Below are 21,978 nucleotides of genomic sequence, written 5' to 3'. Positions count from 1 at the left end.
AAGACAATGATGTCGTCAAGAAATACAAGAACCTCCTTCAAATTCATATCTCCCACACATCTCTCCATCAACCGCTGGAACGTACTCGGAGCATTTGTGACTCCTTGAGGCATCCGGTTAAATTCCCAAAATCCCATGGGACAGACGAAGGCGGTTTTGGGTTTGTCTTTTTCCTCAACCTGGATCTGATAATAGCCGGACTTTAGGTCAAGGACGGAAAACCACTTTGACCCAGTGAGTGAGGAGAACGCCTCTTCCATATTCGGGAGGGCGTAAGCATCTTTCACAGTCTGGAGATTGAGTTTCCTATAATCAATACAGAGACGGACCTCTCCGTTCTTCTTCCTCACTACCACTATGGGCGTACGAAATGGAGACTCAGATTCTCTGATCACTCCAGCTTGAAGCAGTTCTTGTAAATGCTTACGGACAGCCTCCACGTCATGGGGATGTATGGGGCGGGTTCTGTGCTTGAATGGCGTCTCGTCTGAGAGCTTGATTTGGTGTTTAACCCGATCAGTTTTGCCGAAGTCAAGATCATGCTGTGCGAAAACTTCAGGCATGCTGTTCAGTTTCCAGGTGATATGCTCTTTCCATTCAGCAGGAACTGGAGAATCACTGAAGTTGAATGTGATGTCTGACTTCTGGAGAGATCTGATTTTGAGGTAAGTACACTATGCTCTTGTGAGAGAACTTTCTGAAAGACACTGATCTCACCAATAATACATCTTTGGGGACAATAACATCGTGGTCTGACTCATTAGTAAGTACTACTGGGACTTTGCATGGCTTTGTAGTGGGCAAATCAACAAGGCAGGTTTTCACCAGTAGACCACCTGGCAAACGAAGATGAGGAAGGGTGCTCCAGAACTACTGATTTCTCCATAGTGAATCCACTGACTGCAACACAACCTTCCAAGACCACGGTCTGGCCAGCTGGGACCAACTGGGGTCTTTGCCATGCATCTTCACCAACCCAAGGTTACCATCCTTACTCTGTTGCTGCCTGAGCTCAAGGACTTTGAGCACTGCCTTGTAGCCACGTGCGGTTGGCGTTGTGCCTTAGGCGGTGCCTCAGGAGGGTTTCACAGTACATCTCATATAGTACATCAAGCTGTTGGTACCGATCAGCATGAGTGAGTCAGAAGCAGCGTGAACATCTGGAACCACCACAAGGAGAGTGTTGGCACCTCGATCTCCGCTCCCACGAACTCTTTAGGGAAAGTGACACTCAGCTCAATGTATCCAAGATAAGGTACACACTGACCATTGGCTCCTTGAACTTCCAGTAAGTCGAACAGTGGTTTGATTTCATGTCCAGAAAGGTGTTGCTGATAGAAAGACTGAGGGACCGTGGTGACTTGGGAGCCCGTGTCCAATAAGGAGATTGTGGAGCTCCCCTCCACTTCCACTCGTGCGTGCTCTTTGTGCCTACTAAGCCTTTAGGTAGCTTGGAAGGGACGACCTCTTGTATAAGACTGTTTTAGCATGACACGTTGCTTGGGTTCAGTGGGACATGGTTGACTATTTTATTTTTTTTTTTTAAATATTTTTTTTTTTTTTTTTTTTTTTTTTTTTTTTTTTTTTTTTGTTTTTTTATCAGTTCTTCTCTTTTTTTTTTTTTTTTGCCACAAAAAGAACACTTTAATAAAAAAAAAAAGGGGTGTTGTTCTCTTCTCACCACCCCTCTTTTTTTTTTTTTTTTTTTTTTTTTTTTTTCCCCCCAAACAGGGTTTGTTTTTCTCAACACACTCAAAAAGGTATGCAACCGCGTGCCCATCCTCCCCACAACGAAAAGCAGTACCAAGGCTTTGGCTTGGAAGTTGTACCCTTGTGAGAAGGTAAGTTGGTTCCTGTGGTTGCATGGTCAGGTTTTTGTGTGTTCACCGTTGTTGAAGTTTCTCTTTTGGGAGACACGGTCTTTTTCTTTTCATGAAGGATGTTAGCTGACTTTTCAAGTCTGCAACTTGTTTCCTTAGCTCATTTATGCTGCTAGTGTCAGGCTCAGCTTGGGTCTCACCGCAGTTACACACAGTTTGCCGCGTGGGGACACAGCTTTCTGCTTCGTGGTGCCCAAGTGTTGTTTCATTCTCATGGCCTTGGCTTCTTGCCTATCTTCCTCGAGTGCGTAAAAGCATTAAGAGTGCAGCGAATGATGGGGGTTCTGTTTTTATGTTCTAGGCAGAGGTCTTTAAGGAGAACGTTGTCCCAACAGCCCCTGCAGAACTGTCGAGTAGGTGACCGTCCACGTCCTGTGCTGGGGCCTCCTCTGTGCACAGCTTTACACAGGGAAACTTGAAGACGCTGCAGGTAGGAAGACGGGTTTTCTCCAGAGTCCTGGAACGTGTTCATGAACCGAACAAACAGTTCCTCCCCATCTTCAACAGTGGCAAATGCAGAGTGTAACATTTGCAGATATGCTGTAGGGGATGCTTCAGGACCAAGATGTCTAACAACATCAGAAGCTGGGACAAGAAGACTCTCAAGGATTTTCCTTGTTTTCTCAAGATCAGAAACAGAAACATCTTTCATCATTAAATCAACATGAGACCGCCAAGTGTCGTAATCAACCTCACTGTATGGTCTAGGGATTTTCCCAGAGAAAGCTCTCAACCTCAAATTGGAATGAGAGTGTGATGGTTTGTCTTCGCTCTTTACAATGTGCTCCACCACTATCTTTTGCACCTCAGGTGGGTTGAGTTCACTGGGGCTCAGAGTCATGGGTGTCTTTGAGTTAAATGAGGGAGCAGTTGTTCTCTTATTAACATCCAAGAGATCAAGTTCGATGAGAGGGGAAACATCAACCAGCTGTTGTGATGGAACGTCATGCTGGCTGGTCTCTGCAGCCTGCTCACTCCTGTAGGTGTTGGAGGGAAGTAGGATCCTCACTGGGTCCAGCACCCCAATAGACTGCTCTATTTGGGACATTACCTCCTTTAACACCTGCTCAAAATCCTTTCCACTGAGCTTGGCTATTTCCTTGAGCTTGTCAAGGTAAGTTTGTGTGACATTACTGCCTGCTTGTTGTGTGTAGACACTTGCAAGGGCTCGAACATAGTAGGTGATATCAGGACTGTCTGGTAATGGGTGAGTGTAAGGCAAAAGAGGTTCTAATGCTTGTACAGCAGTGCCGTGGTTATACTCTACTATCATGTTTGTATGAAACTCTGTAGTTGGGTCATCTATCTTTACAGTCCTACTGATTGAACCATATTTTTTCAAAAGTCAAAAATGTTTTCATCTTTCGGATCCTGTCAACCCACTCACTAGAACTGCATTTGGGACCTTGATGCTCAATTTATCAATAATATCCATTTTCTAGTGGTGTGTCGAATTATCATGCAGTAAACAAAAGCAGTTAGTTCCAGGTAATTGTTTGGCAATGAACTGGGCTCCTGGCTGGCTCGCCAAATTTTATGTAACCCTTTAGAGGTGGGGAACAGAAATGGATTACTCTATAAAAATGATTAATTATGGCCAGTGGAATCAGAAGTTCTATGTTCGACTACGGAGCCCAGGATTAACCAAACAATACGCCAGGAATGACTCAAACAAAGTTATACTTTCTTGAGAAACAAAATCGCTTCCCTTTTATTACATGGGTGGGAAGGATAGCCAAAAACATATGAAAATTACACACTTTAAAATTGCACAAATCTTACCCGGGTAAGTAGAAAAATAAAAATGTAAACAAAACTCACAGCTGTGATTTAAAGTTTGGAATTTCCCCCCGTTCTCAGTCACTTCAATTCTGTTTCAGTTTCAGTTCGGTCCACTGTGGAAGTGGAGAGTTTATCCTACCGCACAGTTGGTGGTGGGTGTGTGTGTATGTAATGAAGTGTTGAATTCTGCAGGCCGTATCTCTAGTTCTCCTCTGGGCTGCGGCTCGCCATCAATGTCTCGATCCGGCTCCAACATCCAGGTAGATCAAAGGTTCAAAGGGTCCAACAAAAAACCTGACCGATGCGTTTTCTTCGTGAGGGACACGTCCGTTCTCTCGGCTGCACTCTTACAGGTCCAGGGCTCCACACTGGATTGTTTTAAGGTTTTTAATCCGAACTTTAACAACTTTTATTGGAATGTCTTGACGAGGTAGGTATCGTTCGTGCGCGTGGTTTGCTCTCTGTTCTTCCAACAGCTCAAGGGGAAGTGAACTCTGCTCGGTGCAGGTCAACAGTCCGAGCTTCTTCCTGATTGGCTGACAGCACGTCCCAACCCACCTCCTTCAAAATAAACTTCCTATTTATTTTCTCTCACATTTGAATTGGTTTTTGGACAAATATGTTTTTAATCTTTTGCATTAATAACATACTGAATGAATTGACTTTTAAATATAAACTTAGCTCTTAATATAGATTTTTAACCTTGGTTACACCCGTCTCTAAGCTCTTCTTCCCGGCCCGAGGAGCGAGGATGGAGGAGGGGTCTCTGATCTCTTGCTAGCAGACTGCTGCACCCTCAGTGCAAGAAGGAGCGCTATCTCAGGTCCTTCATCCCAGCAGCAGTCCAGACTCGTTAATGCAACATCATAATGTAGCACTGCTAGCTGCTTCTGCAATATGAGCCATCACTGGACAATGTTCTGTACTATGCATATTTATTTATTTATCACTCTGTGTCACCTCCAACTGTGCAATATGCCGTTTCTACTCAGCAATCTATTCTGCAGTGCTGCTCATACGTTTATGAACCCATCATCACATACCCTTCACCATACCCCCACATCATCACATACCCTTCACCATACCCCCACATCATCAATACCCTTCACCATACCCCCACATCATCACATACCCTTCACCATACCCCCACATCATCACATACCCTTCACCATACCCCCCCCATCATCACATACCCTTCACCATACCCCCACATCATCACATACCCTTCACCATACCCCCACATCATCACATACCCTTCACCATACCCCCACATCATCACATACCCTTCACCATACCCCCACATCATCACATACCCTTCACCATACCCCCACATCATCACATACCCTTCACCATACCCCCACATCATCACATACCCTTCACCATACCCCCCACATCATCACATACCCTTCACCATACCCCCCCACATCATCACATACCCTTCACCATACCTAGAGATTGGCATGGGGTACTTTCCATAAAATCTCTCAATTCAAATCAAATCAGCTATTAGGCTAACTGAGATAAAACCATGCCAGTCTCTAGGTATGGTGAAGGGTATGTGATGATGTGTGTGTGTGTGGGGGGGGTATGATGAAGGGTATGGGTATAGGGTCCAGGTTGAATAAAAAAAGACACAATTACCCTTTTAAGATGCATTTATAGTTTCAGTGTGGCACTGGCTGACAGCTGATAGAGAAAATAGACACTGCATCATGTTAGTTTCCAGACAGTTGCTTTATTGCTAAAATAAAAACACAATGTTCATATAAGTTATGGTGACATTGTGGCAGTGTGTTTCTACCTTCTACTCCCCTGTGTTAGTTTATAAATCACTGAATGGTTTCTTTCTGATCTGCAGCTACATTATGAACCAGACAGCTCTGCTTTCTGTCCCCAGAGTCAGAACAAACATGGAGCAGCAGCGTTAGCAGTTTTTATGCACCGCGTATCGGAAACAAACACCCAGAAAACTGCAGGGTGCGCTGCAAACTCTCACTTCTCTTAAATCAAGGCTTTTAAAGACATCAACCTGCTAGAGACTGAGGATGAAAATGAGCCTGCATGGCTAAACCTGGCCCATTTACTGTACATGTTGGACTTTGTGCTCACATTGATTAATGTGCGTTGTCCCTTTTTGATGCTGCACTTTTTTAAAGTAATTGTTCATTTCTTACACGGCTCTGTAACTTTTCTTCTTGCATTCTACATCTGTCTTAATCTATGTTAGCTTTTTAATATTCTCTTTAATCGCCTTGTTGTTGAAATGTGCTGTATAAATAAAGCTGCACACGCATTAGTTTGTGACTGGGAAACACGTCTTTTAAACCGCAATAAGACCACCGAATGTCTGAGAAAATATGCCTGGATCTCAATGAAAACACAACCCATTATGCCTGTGTTACGTTCAGTAGTGCTAGGGGGTATCAGGACATAAACGTAAACCAGATGTAATTGGTATTTGAAAGGATATTTATTTAGATCAAGGTAAACAGGACTCGCAACAGAAAATGGGTCAGTGGGTGCTGTGGAAATCAACAAAGGGATGCTAACAAAAGGAGATCCTCAACAGGAAGATTACTACTCCAACCACAGGAAAAGAAAAAAGGGATAAACCAAAACCCTCTCGATCTAAAATACACGACACGCACAGCACCCCTGAACCTAGTGTAACTAGACTAAACCAAACTGTTGAGTGCAAGAGCGATATCAGTATTGGAGCTCAAACCCTGGCTCACTTCCTCACAACACACACACACACACACACACACACACACACACACACACACACACACACACACACACACAACGACGTCTGTCAAGACTAGGAAGCACCCACTACAAGAAAATCGCAACAGCTTGTGAGGCATGTAGGGACCGAGGCGAGCTAATCGGGTCTGCCAGTCGAGCGGGCTAGTTGAGCAGGAGGTGGACTTCACCGAAGCTCCTCGATTGGGGCAGCGGTGGCATGCCGCACCAATCAGCGTCACCATCGGAGCTAGGCGGGACTTCCCTTAGTCAACAAATCCGCAACATGGAATGGCACAGCCTGCTCCGCATATCAGATCAAACACAATCGCAGTTAAATACACACGAGGGCGCCAGCGGTAGCCGCGAACAGACTGTGATGTTAGTGTCTGCTCATGTTCTTTATGAGGCGCTTCATGTGTTTGATTTGGATTCATCAAGCTGCCTGTCGTGAGCAAAGAAATTAGCAAACGCTCGTTAGCATGTAACGGAAACGGCTCACTGAAACCCAACTATACGCTAGCCTAGTTAATTAATACTACGACATGATTGCTATACCAACGCTTCATGTCACTGTTTTTTAAGCGTGAAGCTAATCGTTTAAGGATCACAATGAGCTAGTTTGTTAGATTGCAGCATGAAGGGCCATGATTGGTCCTGAACACAGTTGCAGCAAATTAGCAGCAAATAAACAAACGGTTCTATAAAACATGAGACAAAGACTGCGTCCGAAATCACTCCCCTTTTTATTTTACAGTGCTCTATATTTACCCGGCGCCATTTCATGTGACCGTCTGAACTCTTAGTGTGAAATATGTGCACTATATGACCTAGTGCAATAGAATGAAAAACATAATGTCCAGGGGTCTCATTTATAAAACTGTGCGTAGGATCCTTACTAAAAGTGTACGTTCGCCCAAAAAGCCAAAAATGGTGTACGGCAGATTCATAAAACCGTGCGTACGCACATCTGTGAGCAATGTTCCCTTTATAAATCACAGATTACCCACAAGCGTGCGTACGTGGATCAGCCTCTTATCCCGCCCTGTACACGCCCATTTTAAACCATAAATAGTCAATGCAAAGCACCTCGTGAATGAGGAAGGTCTGGCTATGCGAGACTAGCTCCGGTTGCTCCGGTTTCCTCCCAACACGAAGACGTGCATGCTGGGTAACTAGGGGTACAGTTAGAGAAATCAGCCGGCTGGACAACACTGGCACATTTACAGAAATGCTGATTAATATCATAAATAAAGTGTCTGAGTTGACTGCTCACTGTGGAGTAAACTCTTGAGAGTCTGTTCTGTAGGTAGTAGTGACTGAGTGATGGAGGGCGTGATTTCGGACTCAGGAGTACGAAGGTCAATGTGGTGCAGAGCGCGAGAGCTTGTAGACTTGATGTGAGCACTTGCAGAACGAAAAATCTGCACTTGTATGTTAAAATTTGCACTTGTAAAAAAGATATATTCACACACGTGTGATCTGAATCGGACGTCACAGAAAGAAAGAAAAACACGTAAGAGCTTGTAGTAACAAAATCAGAACTTGTAAATTGAAATTTGCATTTTTCACATCCTAATTCTACAAGTGCTGAGATTGCTAAAGCGCACAATAAATCAAGTTCAGCAACATCTAAGGGCCCTACGCTTGTAACTACTTTATTTATATGAATATTTATATGTTTATATTAGGGGTGGGGGAAAAAATCGATACAGCATAGTATCGCAATATTTTCTGTGGCAATACTGTATCGGTACACAGACGCCAAGTATGGATCTTTTATGATATATGTGTTGGTCAGTTTGTCTGCTTGACAATCTGATTTTACAGCAATAAAATTGAAGTGAGATGAACAAACAGAGAAATGTATCTTTTTACATAAAACAGATTTTGACAAAGTTTCCTTTGGGGGCATCATTTGAAATTGGCAAAAATTTGAAGTTGGAAAAAAGGTAATAAAGTGCAATATATATCGTAGAATATTGCAATATGTTTGAAATCGCAATAATATCGTATCGTGACGCAAGTATTGGGATGATATCGTATCGTGAGGCCTCTGCTGATTCGCAGCCCTAGTTTATATGTATACAAAGATGTATAGGAATATTTATATGTATACAAAGGAATATTTATATGTATACAAAGGAATATTTATATGTATACAAAGATGTAAGATTTAACTTTTCTATATTCAGTGCTTATGTATTTACTGTAATATTTATAAGAGTATATGAAGAGGAATATGTATAGTTACAGTGCCTTGGAAAGTATTCAGCCCCTTGACTTTTGACCTTTTGCCTTTTCATTTACTGTTTTTTGTAGATCAACAAGTCACAATCTGTGAAATTTATTGTATTCATTTTACAAATAACTACAAATTCAGCTGTTACTTTAGCCCCTTTTGCGATACACTGTAAGTGTTGGGGTGTCTCTATCAGTTTTGCACATCGAGAACTCATTTTTGCCTTTCCTTGCAAAACAGTCAGCAGTGAGTTGGTGGAGAGGTTTGTAACAGCAGTTTTTTTTCCACAGTCTCCATTGGATTCAGGTCTGCTTTGCTTGGCCATTCAACATGTATTTTGTGACCATTCATTGTATTTTGCTATGTTTACATTGTTGTTGGCAATCTCCCAGTCGGTTTTGGCCTTTCTTCATGGTCTTATTTGCTCATCCTCTCCATCATTACCATCTTCCCTGTTCTGCGGCAGGCCCACATGTCTGCCACCACCATGTTTGCAGTGGGGATGGTGTGTTCAGGGTGATGAGCTGTGTTGCTTTTTACCAAATAAGTTTTGCATTGTGCCAAAGTTTGTTTTGTCTCTCCACAACCTTCTCCACATGTTTGGTGTGTCTCCCAGGTGGCTTTTGACTTTAAAACACTTTTATATATTTAGATGTTCTTTTGCCACTCTTCCATAAAGCCAATTTGTGCAGTAACATGTTGTGTTCGGTCCCTAGTTTCGTAATATTTGTATTCTGATGTGAGTGAGTGAGGCCTTTCTTTGTAGTGGCTATACTTTCCATTTTTTAGTTGCACAGTGCTTTGGTGTTTAGTGGTTTTTGTATCTTTTAAACTTCTCACAACAGTATCTCGCTGGGTGTGTTCTTGTTCTTCATATGTCTGTACACGCTGGTATCACAGATCTTTATGGGTGTACACACATTTCTATTTATCACATAGTTTAGGAACTTGAATCAGAGCACTGCTGGAGAGGGCTGCATGTTGTAATTTTGCACACTTTTCAGTTTTTTTTGTTAAAGTTGAAATAAATATTTCTTACTCATAGCCTTGTTGTTGATTCTTCACAAAAATTACAGTTTTATATCTTTTGTTTGAGGCCTGATGTGGCAAGGTCAAACGCGTTCAAGGCGAATACTTTCGCAAGGCATGTATATTTGCAAGAAAGAATAATGCTAGTTATACTGCTCTTATACTGAACTTGTGGCTGTTTTGCTGAAAACGTCTTATCTGTTGTAATATTTTGTGTTTTGTGTGGACCCCAGGAAGAGATGTTATGCATCAGCTTATGGGGATCCTAATCAAATCAAATCAAGTGCTCACATCAAGTCTACAAGCTCTCGCACACTGCACCAATTTCCCTCCACACAGAAGGCTGTTAAGTATCTAAGGTCAAAAGGCGAGGGCCGGCCGAGGCCTCAGCAGTCGGACTCGGCCATCCTCTCGGGCCGCGCTGATTGACAGGTGCTGGGCGGGATGAAGACGTTGGGGTCGCTGATGCCCAGCTGGAGGTTGAAGAAGCGGGTGGAGGTGGTGACGCTGCTGTTCCTGACGTAGGTCTCCTGCACCGGGTAGCAGTCCTTCAGGGTGTAAACGCCCACCCAGGTCTCATCTGGTGGAGAGACGAGCACACAGGGAAGCTCCAAGCTTTATTCCACAAACAGCTGCTCTTTAAATCAGGGGCGCGTTCAATCTTAACACGGTGTGCAGGTGTTCTCAACGGCTTTCCCTGCTACGAAAGCTTAATTATATTATTATATTATATAAAAGATTAGCGGGAAGCGTCCTATCTTTTAACATGACCATGTGGTATGGTAACCTCAACATCCAAAAGGAGGAACAAACTGCAGAGAATAGTGAGCATGGCCTCAAAAATTATAGGGAAGCCAGCTTAGGCAGTATTTATGAGGAACACATTGCAAACAAAGCTGAGAAAATTATTAGTGACCCCCCCTCCCATCCATTACTCAGCGAATTTGAACTCCTACCCTCAGGGAGGCGTTTTAGAGTACCAACAGCAAATAGAAACATCTTTAAAGAAATCCTTCGTCCCCAATGCTGAGAAGGTGCCAAATCTATGGAGCTAGAACAGCCTCAATAAAGATAAATGCACACACTACATTCACATATGCACACACAGGATTCATAAATACACACACAGGATACACAAATGCGCACAAAATTCACAAATACACACAAAATTTAAAAAGCACAGAAGATTCACAAATGCGTACAAAATTCATAAATGCACCCACAATTCAGAAATGCAAACAAAATTTACAAATGCACACAAGATTCAGAAATGCACAGGACAAGATTCAGAAATGTATTTCTGATGCACACACAAATATATCTTGATTTACAAACTGCTTGCGGTCTGTGAGCTGTGAAGCACTCCCCTGACGTGGCTCAACTCACAAATGCATTTTTTTAAACAGGGAATGATTTGCAACCAATCAGATATCTCCCTTGTTTTAGCCAATCACAAGAACGCACCCCACGTGACATACGTCACGATTGGGAAGGTGCCTATGGCCTGAGCCCGTCCACCATTTTTGCATACCCACCTTTTATATAGCGTCACTGTGTCCACATTCGGACACCACTCGCTGCTATTGGCCACATTCGGACACTTCCGACCTGACGCACCTTCCGGTCTTTTCGCGGTACTTGCGTTTGCGATCTTTACCAAAAATGTTAGCAGAATTGATCCATACCCATCTAAAAAAAAAAAAACCTCTACGGTATGAATTTTCCTATATGTACGTGGACATTTAGATGTCTTATTGGATACGAAAGTGACTTTGATGAGGAAGAGAAGTAAGAACGCTTGGGCCACGATCTTTTCCACTAAAAAGTTTCTATTTTTACTGTACTGGAAATTAAGGAGCTTTTATTGCATAGTTCAGAGTTGTTGAAGCATGTCATTTTATTGTGAAGGACGGAAGTACGATCCGGTAGTTTTGACAGCATTGATGGGACTTAACACCCCCCAAAAACCAGCAACGGTCAGTGTTTACAGCGAGGAGATGGGGGGGGGTGTCCGGTTATGGCCAAGGGTAGCGCACGGCTAATTCACCGGAGATAGCGCACTTTAGCCGGCTATTGTAAAGTAAAAACTAAAGTAAACAGTTAAAACTATATACCGTTAGAAAGGTAAGAAGCTACACTTTAGTTGTACACCATTAAATTAACTGAAAACATTAATAAATCATTTATATTTGTATTTGAACAGATATTTTGATAGAACGTTGGCCAGTAAGTGTCCGAACGTGGACACGGTGACGCTATGTCAATGATACCTACCAGGGGCAACCATAGACTGTATAGGGGGCAACAGTGTGAACGCTGCATTTCAAAACACTTGAAGAAATGGATGTGGAACTGTGAACTGGGCTGTTTAATTTGTTTTGTTGAGATGGAGAAAGTGAATCAACGTCAGTTTGCTTGCAGGAGAATATTCTGTAATGTGCGAAGGTAGGTAACGTTACCGACACCGATAGGCTATCGTTTTCTCTTATTTATCCCATGTCAATGAATTAAAAACTTTTCAAACGTTCATGTTTGTACTTTGTAGTTGTCATAACACTTACCGGTAAGGAGAATTGCATTGATTAATCTAAATTACATTAAGCTTAAAGTTGCTAACAGTTTGTAGTTTACTGCATGTATGCAACATTAGCTCATTGTCCAGTAGCTTCTAGCTTTCAAACAAATGCAGTGCAAAATATGATCAGCAACTACAACAAGGTAAACGCTACCAGCTAATGGAGGTTGCCACAGGTAGTATGATATGCAGTAAACTGCAAGTGGGAAAGGTTAAATAGTACTGTAAACGCACAAGCTACAATGCTACAACCAACATGTTAAGTGTGTTAAATGGTCAACAGTTGTCAGTTAAGACCATGATGAATAAACTACACAGTTACATTAAGTACCTTAATGTTACAGTATGCTTACATATATTTGTGATACAATTCTAATCTTACCAGGACAGGTTGGATAACTACTGGACTAACCTAAAGCTTTCTCCTTCTGTCTGCAGTCTGGAAGAAACACCATCATCGGCAGCTGAGTCTGATCGTCGCTTCATGTTGAATATACTTGTGTACAGTATATAGTCATGTTTGAATAAATGTTATAATAAAAGATACACGTTTCGTTAATGTCTTTTAAGAGCTTGTATGCCTAACTAGTTATTAAAACAGGTAGCATCTGAGTATAATTATTCAGCTAGAAGTTTCCTGTATCCAGGTCACAATTTGATGGAAAGATAGACATTGAAAAACTGTTTACATTATATATATATATATACACGTTAATCTCGCGATAAAAACATTGACGCCGTTAAAATGGGTTTGCGTTAACGCCGTTAATAACGTGTTTAACTGACAGCACTAATCTATATCTATCTATATATATATATATATATATATATATATATATATCTCAGTTAAACACTGTTAAGCACTAATATATATATTATTTCGTGGGGTGCGTTCTTGTGATTGGCTAAAACAAGGGAGATATCTGATTGGTTGCAAATCATTCCCTGTTTAAAAAAACAGTCTCAAAATCCACACACAAATGCTTCACAGCTCACAGACCGCAAGCAGTTTGTAAATCAAGATATATTTGTGTGTGCATCAGAAATACATTTCTGAATCTTGTCCTGTTCATCTTGTGTGCATTTGTAAATTTTGTTTGCATTTCTGAATTGTGTGTGCATTTACGAATTTTGTGTGCATTTATGTATCCTGTGTGTGTATTTATGAATCATGTGTGTGCATGTATGAATCCTGTGTGTGCATATGTGAATGTAGTGTGTGCATTTATCTTCATTGAGACTGTTCTAGCTCCATACAAATCACACTGGGAACCGTGCTTAAGAAAGGAATGAAGGGCGAGGCAGACTTCCGGGTTGCAGGTTTTATGCACACAGCAAGCATTTTTAGTAGGCTATATTTATTTACTTTTGTAAATGTAACTTTTGTAAAGTCACTTCTTTTTTAAATGTAGGCCTATTGCCTGTTATGTCCTTCTTGCCGTCTTGGCTATGTACTGTTTGTAATTTCCTGTCTGGCAGAACTCCAGGCGAACTCTCTGCTCCTCACCACGGGGCTTCTCAGGTGCTGCGAGCAAATCACTCCGCCCAAGTAGCAGAAGTAGCAGTGCTTCGCCTTTCTGAGAATATAGTTCCCAGTATGTATACGGTTAGAAGATGGCTGTGTGTCATGTGACCTTGTTATTTGTACACGCTGTGACTATACAAATCACAACATGTAAATAGGAACATGTTGGTGTTATTTTGTCACTTATTAGGAGCAGTAGACTAGATGGAGCCGGTTACCTCCAGGATCTGTGCTAAGCTAGGCTAGATGGAGCCGGTTACCTCCAGGATCTGTGCTAAGCTAGGCTAGATGGAGCCAGTTACCTCCAGGATCTGTGCTAAGCTAGGCTAGATGGAGCCGGTTACCTCCAGGATCTGTGCTAAGCTAGGCTAGATGGAGCCAGTTACCTCCAGGATCTGTGCTAAGCTAGGCTAGATGGAGCCGGTTACCTCCAGGATCTGTGCTAAGCTAGGCTAGATGGAGCCAGTTACCTCCAGGATCTGTGCTAAGCTAGGCTAGCGGTGGGTGCGTCAGACAGAGTTAGGAAACGGTATTTATGGACTTATCTAACTCTGGGGGTTACGGTGAATAAGATAAAGTCACAATAAGTCGGCATGTTCCTTTAAAAAAAAAAAAGAGTTTTAAAATCCAGACTTACGTTGGCGCGCTGGCTTCCTGTCCGACCACTCCTGGACCTCCACGTTGTCCCCGGGGCCTCCGATGATGTACTGGTCCTCGAAGGTGGAGTTGTTTGGGATATCGATGATCAATCAGGGACCAGAGCTATCTTCTGGTAAAAAAAAAATACTGGAGAGGGTTTAGAAAGGTGGGACACATTATTTTCAAAATATTTTCAGTGTCCCAATACTACAATATTGTTGTTATATTTCCAATCAAAACAATGTGTAAATTGTTAAATTTATATCACTGCAGAAAAACAATGGGTTATCAGATTATTAAGGCAGTTATTTAGCTTTAGATATACATCTCGGCTATTTCACTGCTACATTACATATTAAAACTGTGTGCAATAGGCTGATGTGAGCCCTGCTCAGACTATAAAGATATAATATTATTAATATATTATTATAATATGATTAGACAGGCGGATCTTACTTCTGACACGGGGTGTGTTTCTTGTTCTGCTGCAGGATCCGGAGCCTCTGATTCAGGCCGTCGTAGGAGACGGCGGACCGGCTGTTTCTCCCGGTGCTGTGGTCGTACAGCACCCATCTGCCCTCCCACTGCGGCGGGGCGAGGCAGGGCCCGGCCGCCGTGGACCCGATCAGCCTGGGGAGGCCGAGGACAGACGCCCCGGCAGCGGCCAGAAACACCAACAATATTCGGTGCATCGTGTCTCTAGTGTCCCGTTAGCTTATCCCGTTGTTATCGTTGTTGCTGAGGTTGCACCTGCCGCCGAAAAGCTAGCTAGAATTAGACGTAAAAGGCGCAACCGGAAAGTTGGGGTTTTCAAAATAAAAGATTGTAAAAAACAATAAAGTAACTGCAGGTACTACAGAAAATATATGGAGCTAAATCTGGGCCAAAATAATTTGATAATTTGAAAGAAATAGTAAACTGAAAGATCAAGTTTTGATCTTGAACTTTGAAAATAAATGTAGGAACGATGTTTTTAAGGTTAAATATAATTTTGAATCAGTTCTGACATTTTTTTATAAATACTTTATTTTCATTTTTCACTTTCAAACATATTTTTATTTTTGAGGGTTTCTTTTTCCCCCCCCTTTCTGTTGCAGATTTTATGTTTTAAGTTTCAGATCTTTTTTCACTTTCAGGTCTTTTTTTCAGTTTGAAAACATAAATATTCACATAAAACGAAAGAGAAACTACCAAACTAGTATTGACGATACTACATACATTTGCAAGTTTAACTGATTTCAAATTTTCTGAATTAAAATTATTGTAAAGCGTCAATAAAAGGACCTAAATTTGCTAAATTCTATCACATTAAGATAATTATTAAGTAAGTAATATAGTATTGTTCATGAGTGTTTAGTCTCGCTTTGCCAGACGCTCCGCTAAAGCGCGCAGAAGGAGAGTCTGGCTATGTGCTCTGGTTTAATGGCATTTCTTTAAACCAATCAGAATCGCCATGGGCGGTGCAAAGCTCCGCACAGAGCTGCTTCTGCTAAATAGTCGTGCAACAGAAAACTCCGATTGGACAGATAGTCTAGCTAGCTGTCTGGATTTACCCTGCAGAGATCTGAGGAGCAGTTAACCATAGTCCTCACAAATCCACCGGAGGTTAGAACGCCAACACGAAGAGAGAGGAAGGAAACGGAAAATACTGTACATGCATCCGGTGGAATTTCCTGCGGCACCGGAGCAATCCTGGAAGTGGAACGTTGAGGATATAGTATAATCAGTGTTTTTACTATTTTGCTTCTATGTTGCAGAAAAAAAGACATCTTGATAACTGTCAAGCCAACTAGAATGAAAAAAAAGCTGTTCCAGTCATATTATTATACACCATCAGGACCATAGTACGGCCTGTGGTATAGTATTGTACAGTATTTGTTGTTTGTACATGCTGTCTGTGTTTATTTGTTCTTACTATGGCTGCAGCATGGGTTGAGTGCCCAAGACAAATTTCCCACAATGTGGGACAATAAAGTTAATCTTGAATCATACTTTCCATTAAAATATAAAAATACTGAATGTATTAAACTTACGGTGTACATTTAAAGTAAAGAATAAATAGCTACATGTTTATTTTTTGTTGTTATTGTGATTCTCCTCTCTGCCACTAGAGGGCGGACTTTCCTTACGGTCACGTACTTCTAGCGTCACTGTGTGGCGCTGCGTGATGACGTGTACGTACTAGCTAGCAAACATGGCGAAGAAACAACGTGGGAAAAGCGCTTCGTCTACAAAGACGGCGGATATCAAACAACAGACAGACCATTTCAGTTTAATGCTCGAGTCCAGTGACGACGAGGGGCCCGAAGAGGTGACCTTTGAAGATTCAAAGGCTGAGGCTTTACGGAGCATGAAACAGGCGCTGGACACGGCCAGAAGGTAACGTTAGCTAACCGCACAGCCAAACTCCATCCAGAAAGAGCTGCCTTTTGGCGTTTCCACAGTAATAAGCATAACAAAATACACCAAAACGAGTTATTTAACACATATTCTGATTTCTTCTGGAGCACTTTTGACTTCGGCGTGCACATTCAGCACTGAGCAGATCACTATATGTCCAATTTGTTTCACAATTTAACTCCGTTCCCAAAAATGCGTAGTTTTGAAACGGCAGAAAGGCTGATTGGTTTTTGTAACGAGGCGCTGTTTTTGGACTTTATTCATGCCGATATGCAGGGCGTCTCTCACAAAGTCAGAATTTGTATCATGTCAAAAAAAAAAAATACGACGCTGAAGTTGGCTTCCGATTCGCAGCGTCTGATTCAGCGGGTTAAGGGGAAATTTAAGGGAAACTTAAAGCTGAAGTTAGCTTTCAGTTTTTTCCAGGTCCAGATCCAAAACCCCTACACCTAGACCTGTCAAATCTGGACCAAATTCTCCCAGAGAGGCTAAAGATTCTTAAAAAAACAGTTTCAGATTAGTGAAAGCTTTATTTATTTATATATCTATTTGTGAAAATGCAATAAAGGAACAATTCGCTTATTCTAATGTGTCTGATGTGGTATACATATGAAAAAAACCTGTGAAATCCCCCTCTATTGCACTTTCACAAATATAATAAGAATCTTTAGCCTCTCTGGGAGAATTTGGTCCAGATTTGACAGGTCTAGTTGTAGGGGGTTGGGATCTGGACCTGGAAAAAACTGTGAAAGCTAACTTCAGCTTTAAGTTTTCCTTAAATTTCCCATTAACCTGCCGAATCAGACACTGCGAATCGGAAGCCAACTTAAGCGTCGTCAAAAAAAGAACCGTTTAACGTTAAACCAGGATAACGACAACATTGGGTAACACTTCGTGTGTTTGCTTTTCCATGTTTTTAGGGAAAAAGAGCAACTGAAAGAGAAGAGGAGGAAGAGACAGGAACTGTTCCAGGAGCAGAAGGTGTGTGTTAAAAGCCAATAGCAGCTTTCAGTTCAGCTTCAACTCATTTGAATGATTCCAGAGGTCAACATCTAACCTCTCCCTTCGTTCTGCCGTTTCCCACAGAAAAGAAAACTCTTACCTGCCGACGTGTTGGAGGAAATCGACTCGGCTCCTTCAAAGTAGGTTGACTGGTCGGACTGATTCCGCAGCGCTTCTGTTTTACACATTTTTTCTCCTCCCATCTGCTTAAAGAACCCTTCACATCTGCTTTATTTACAGGATGCAGAAACAGTGTCAAGAAGAAGGTAAAAAAAAGCAAATTTCTGCCATCAGTTTTCAAACATTACGCTGACACACTTGTCCAGAAGGATGTTCACTGTTCAGTAGAGCAGCAGAATGAGCTTCAGATCCGTGTAACTTACGATTTCTCCCAACCTGTCCTCTCCCCCCCCCCAGCTGACGAGGAGCAGCAGGAGGCTGAAGAGGATCAGCAAAGAAAGAAGAAAAGGAAGAGGAGCGGCAAACTGGCACATGCCCGGAAGTATGTAAACTCCTCTTTTTCCACACCGGCTACATCTACACTACTACGTTTTCATATTTAAGCCGCGGTTTTGAGACAAAAATAAATGATCTCCGTCCACAAGAGTTTTAGCTCCAGTAGCAGAACTTATCGCCGTCCGTATGAACACGTCTGACATCACATATCCCATGGCCTCTCACACACACACACACACACACACACACGGTAACTCTGTGGGTGAAGATCATGGATGTAGAAGTTTAAAATGCAGAAAATACTTTGGAGAAAGAACAACGGTGTAAACTAAGAGCAGGGATTTATCAGCCTGGAGCGACGACGAGGTGGAGCCGTTACTGAAAGGTGTGTAAGCTACCTAAGGCCTCACACACCGCACACTGGCTGCGTGGCGTGTCCGTTTGTTTCGGGTCCCATGTTAACAGGTTAGAGCTTACACACCGCCTGCGTGACACGCACGTCTTGAGCCGCGCCGAAAACGTGTGCATGCTAGAAATAGGACAGACGCCTATTTTTCACGCGATGTCCAAGCGTGTTGGAAGAGTGTTCCAGGCAAAATAGAACAGGAAAAGATGTTTGTCATTTTGACACAAATACATTTAATAAATGACATTTTGAGTTTGAAAGTCTCTAGGTTTTGACATAAATGCAGATATAAATTGCACCTGTCAATACAGAACAAAATATTCTGGAGCCTATTTTGCTGTAAATACTGCAGACGTTGTCTTTGCTGTAATCAGATCAGTATATATTTATGTTTATGGGAAACATACATGTGTGCAGACTAAAGTGCGGATTGGGCCACATCTTTACCAGAGGTCCACTCCCAAGCCATTTAGGAGCTTTGAACCTCTTCGTACAAGTTTGACAGAGAAAACTCGTTTCCTTTTCTTGTTGTCAGCCTGAAGGGAAACTACACGGTGCAGACGGCGAAGGAGCGAGACTCGGCGTCCTTCCAGCAGCAAGCGGCCGAGGACTTCCTCCAGTCCAGAATGTACGGACCAGGAAGCTGCCGGACCACGAGTAAGAAGCTGGCGTTGATAACACTGCAGCTCAAATAGGAGTTTTCAAATGAAAATAAATGTATTTCTTCAGTAGGAGCGAATGGGCTGAGTGTCAAAGGCACAGACTGTTTGTTTTGGTCTCTTAAAGCTACATTGTGTAAGAATTTCTCCCATCTAGCGGTTAAATTGTATATGACAACCAACTGAATATTACTTTCTAACCCTTTCCATTCCGATCGCGTTCTCCTACGGTGGCCGTATTATTCCAAGAAGTACGACTTCGTCCGTGAGTTTTCCTTCCAGTGTAATAGTTTTAGGTCTTCGTTATGTTGGTACCATTTCATGAGTCGCTAGTGTATATGTATTCTGAATGTCAGGTTGTACACTTACGAGAATACTTTGATCAGTCGGTGGATGTAATCACACCTGAATGTGCAAATATGTGTGAAAGAACAAAGGGCCAAAACATTACACAATGGAGCTTTAAAGGGAATTTAGTAACCAAGATATAGAACTAGACCAGCCAACTACCGTCAACACTTGATGTCATTTAAAGCTGCAAAGTAGTCTTATTTGTGTATTTAAAAAAATAAATATATATATATCCCTGCAAGCTACACTCTGTGGCAGAAGTCTGCAAAGACGATGATCTGTCTCAATTTGAGCTTTGCTACAGCGACGGCCCGTCTCGTCCCACCGAGGCGCCCGCTCCCATGGGACGTCTGCTGCGGACACGACGCCAACATGAACAGCTGTCGCGCGGGACTCTCGCGTGCGGTCCGGCTGACCTTGTTATTAACCCGCTTCACTTGTTGTCCTCCTGCTTTCAGGCAACGAGCTGCTCTCCCTCCAGAACAAGACGGGGAGGAATAAAAGCGCGGCGGTGCAGTTTGTCAAGAAAGACTGGGGTAAGTTCAGTAGAATGAGCTTTGAAATATACGATTCTTTTTTTAACCCTTGTGTTGACTTTGGGTCAAATTGACCAGTTTTCAATTTGTTTTATATGAGAAAATATGGGATGTAGAAATAAGCGCTGAAAATGTGTAGAAGAAAAATTTAACCATTTAAAACGTTGGAAAAAGCAAAAAAAGGCGTCAAAAACGTGTTTTTCAAGGTTGACAGGAAGACAACACAAGGGTTAAATGATTTGATTGATTTACGTCCCCCGGGGGGGGGGGGGGTGGGGGGGGGGGGGGGCAAAAAAAAAAAAAAACCATATATATTATTTTGAAGAAAAATCTTCTCACTCCTTTTTTTTGTAAAAAAAAAAAAAAAATAATTTTTTTAAAAAAAAAAAAAAAAAAGAGAGAAGGAAAAAAAAAAAGGAAAAAAAAAAAAAAAAAAGGGGGGTAAAAAAATTTTTTAAAAAAAAAAATTAAAAAAAAAAAGGGGTTTTTTTTTTTTGGGGTCCCAGTGACAACACAAGGGTTAAGTCTATAATGTGAGAAAATGAAATGCACGCTGACTTGTGTCCCAATAACACACGGACTCGAAAAAAAATCAGTATGCAGACTGAATGTTCTCAAAGACGAGTTGTTGGTCCGGCTCTAATAGGGCTGCACGACTATACATTGACTACATCTAATTGCGATTATTTTGACTGATATTGTGATATGATTCGCAGTATTGGAGGGAACAGTCATTTTTCTCATTTCCAGTGAAAAATATTTAAAAAAATTGAATTGATTTATAGGGTGATTTTTTTGCAAGGATCTGTACCAAACACAGATGTTTGCTGTAGTCTGTAGGATAGGATTTGTAGGCCGGGATGTCTCTGCAGCACCACACTACTTAAATCAGAATGGTTTGACGCATATTTTACCTTTAACAGATATTGCACCCCCTGCGATTTGGATGTCGCACTAGTCCATATTGTGATTACGATAAAATTGCCATTAATTGTGCAGCCCTGGTCTCTAATCACTCGTCTCTTCTTCCTGATGCTCCAGCCTGCAACGAGAAAGCCAAAGCAGAGAAGCTGAAGAAGAGATGGGTCCACAAGCAGCAGATCCCGTCCTGCTGACCGATCGGACCGACTGCACGTCTCCAAAAAAAAACCTGGCCCCCGGGCCAGCGGACCTTCGCTGCGCCGGCACCGAGCTGCACAGACTTCAGTTCCTTCTGCACGCCGGATTTAAAACGGATGTCGATCGCGGCCGACCGTCAGGAAGAAGTCCCCTAAGCTTTGGGCCGGGACGCGCTCTGGACAACAAATGATATTGACTTAATGTGGACACGGCGACAGCCCGAATCCCTCAGTTCATCACCAAGAATCAAGCAAACGATAGAAATTTATAGAACGATGTGCAGGCGCAGCAGATCAGACAGATTAGAGCCCTTTTTTTTTTACTGCTATTCTCATAACCTGAACTTAACATTTTGTTTTCGAACCGAGATGCTCCCTCATCTGTGTTTCTTAAAGAGCAGAACAGAATCAGACCTGCTCTTGGTTTTCTGTAAAATGACTATAAATAAAAGCTTGTTGTTATATCTGTATCTTTTAATAATATACTTCAAGACTGAGATGCATTTGAAAGCTCAGCCAGCAGACTTCAGTTGTATTGTCGTCAATCTACGTTTGCCGAGGTCAAAACTAACTTTTGATATTAGATTATCTCTATTAATCGATTGAAATTTGCGAGTTTCATACACTCCAATG

At 42.1% G+C, this 21,978-nt stretch overlaps 2 protein-coding genes across 2 annotated transcripts; one reads left to right on the top strand and one right to left on the bottom strand.

The window, feature by feature from the left end:
* Positions 1–9,804: 9,804 nt before the first annotated feature.
* epdr1 (ependymin related 1) lies at positions 9,805–15,233 on the bottom strand. Its single transcript, XM_039815246.1, is given in 3 exon segments — positions 9,805–10,258; positions 14,416–14,547; positions 14,815–15,233. Coding segments are annotated over 3 exon segments (621 nt in total). The 5' UTR covers positions 15,110–15,233; the 3' UTR covers positions 9,805–10,064.
* A 1,318-nt stretch (positions 15,234–16,551) lies between these two features.
* nol7 (nucleolar protein 7) lies at positions 16,552–21,809 on the top strand. Its single transcript, XM_039815245.1, has 8 exons — positions 16,552–16,796; positions 17,738–17,798; positions 17,904–17,959; positions 18,060–18,085; positions 18,237–18,321; positions 19,217–19,338; positions 20,150–20,227; positions 21,269–21,809. The coding sequence occupies exons 1-8, from the start codon at positions 16,612–16,614 to the stop codon at positions 21,340–21,342; spliced, it is 687 nt and encodes a 228-aa protein (XP_039671179.1). The 5' UTR covers positions 16,552–16,611; the 3' UTR covers positions 21,343–21,809.
* Positions 21,810–21,978: the final 169 nt, after the last annotated feature.

This window comes from Perca fluviatilis, chromosome 11, assembly GCF_010015445.1.
Source record: "Perca fluviatilis chromosome 11, GENO_Pfluv_1.0, whole genome shotgun sequence".
NCBI lineage: Eukaryota > Metazoa > Chordata > Actinopteri > Perciformes > Percidae > Perca > Perca fluviatilis.
The sequence above is the reverse complement of the archived record's forward strand: the minus strand, read 5'-3'. Positions and strand labels throughout refer to the sequence as shown.

Coding starts and splice junctions, on each gene's coding strand:
- nol7 (XM_039815245.1), top strand. CDS start 16,612: ATGGCGAAGAAACAACGTGGGAAAAGCGCTTCGTCTACAAAGACGGCG. Junction 16,797..17,737: donor GCGCTGGACACGGCCAGAAG/GTAACGTTAGCT, acceptor CCATGTTTTTAG/GGAAAAAGAGCAACTGAAAG. Junction 17,799..17,903: donor AACTGTTCCAGGAGCAGAAG/GTGTGTGTTAAA, acceptor CGTTTCCCACAG/AAAAGAAAACTCTTACCTGC.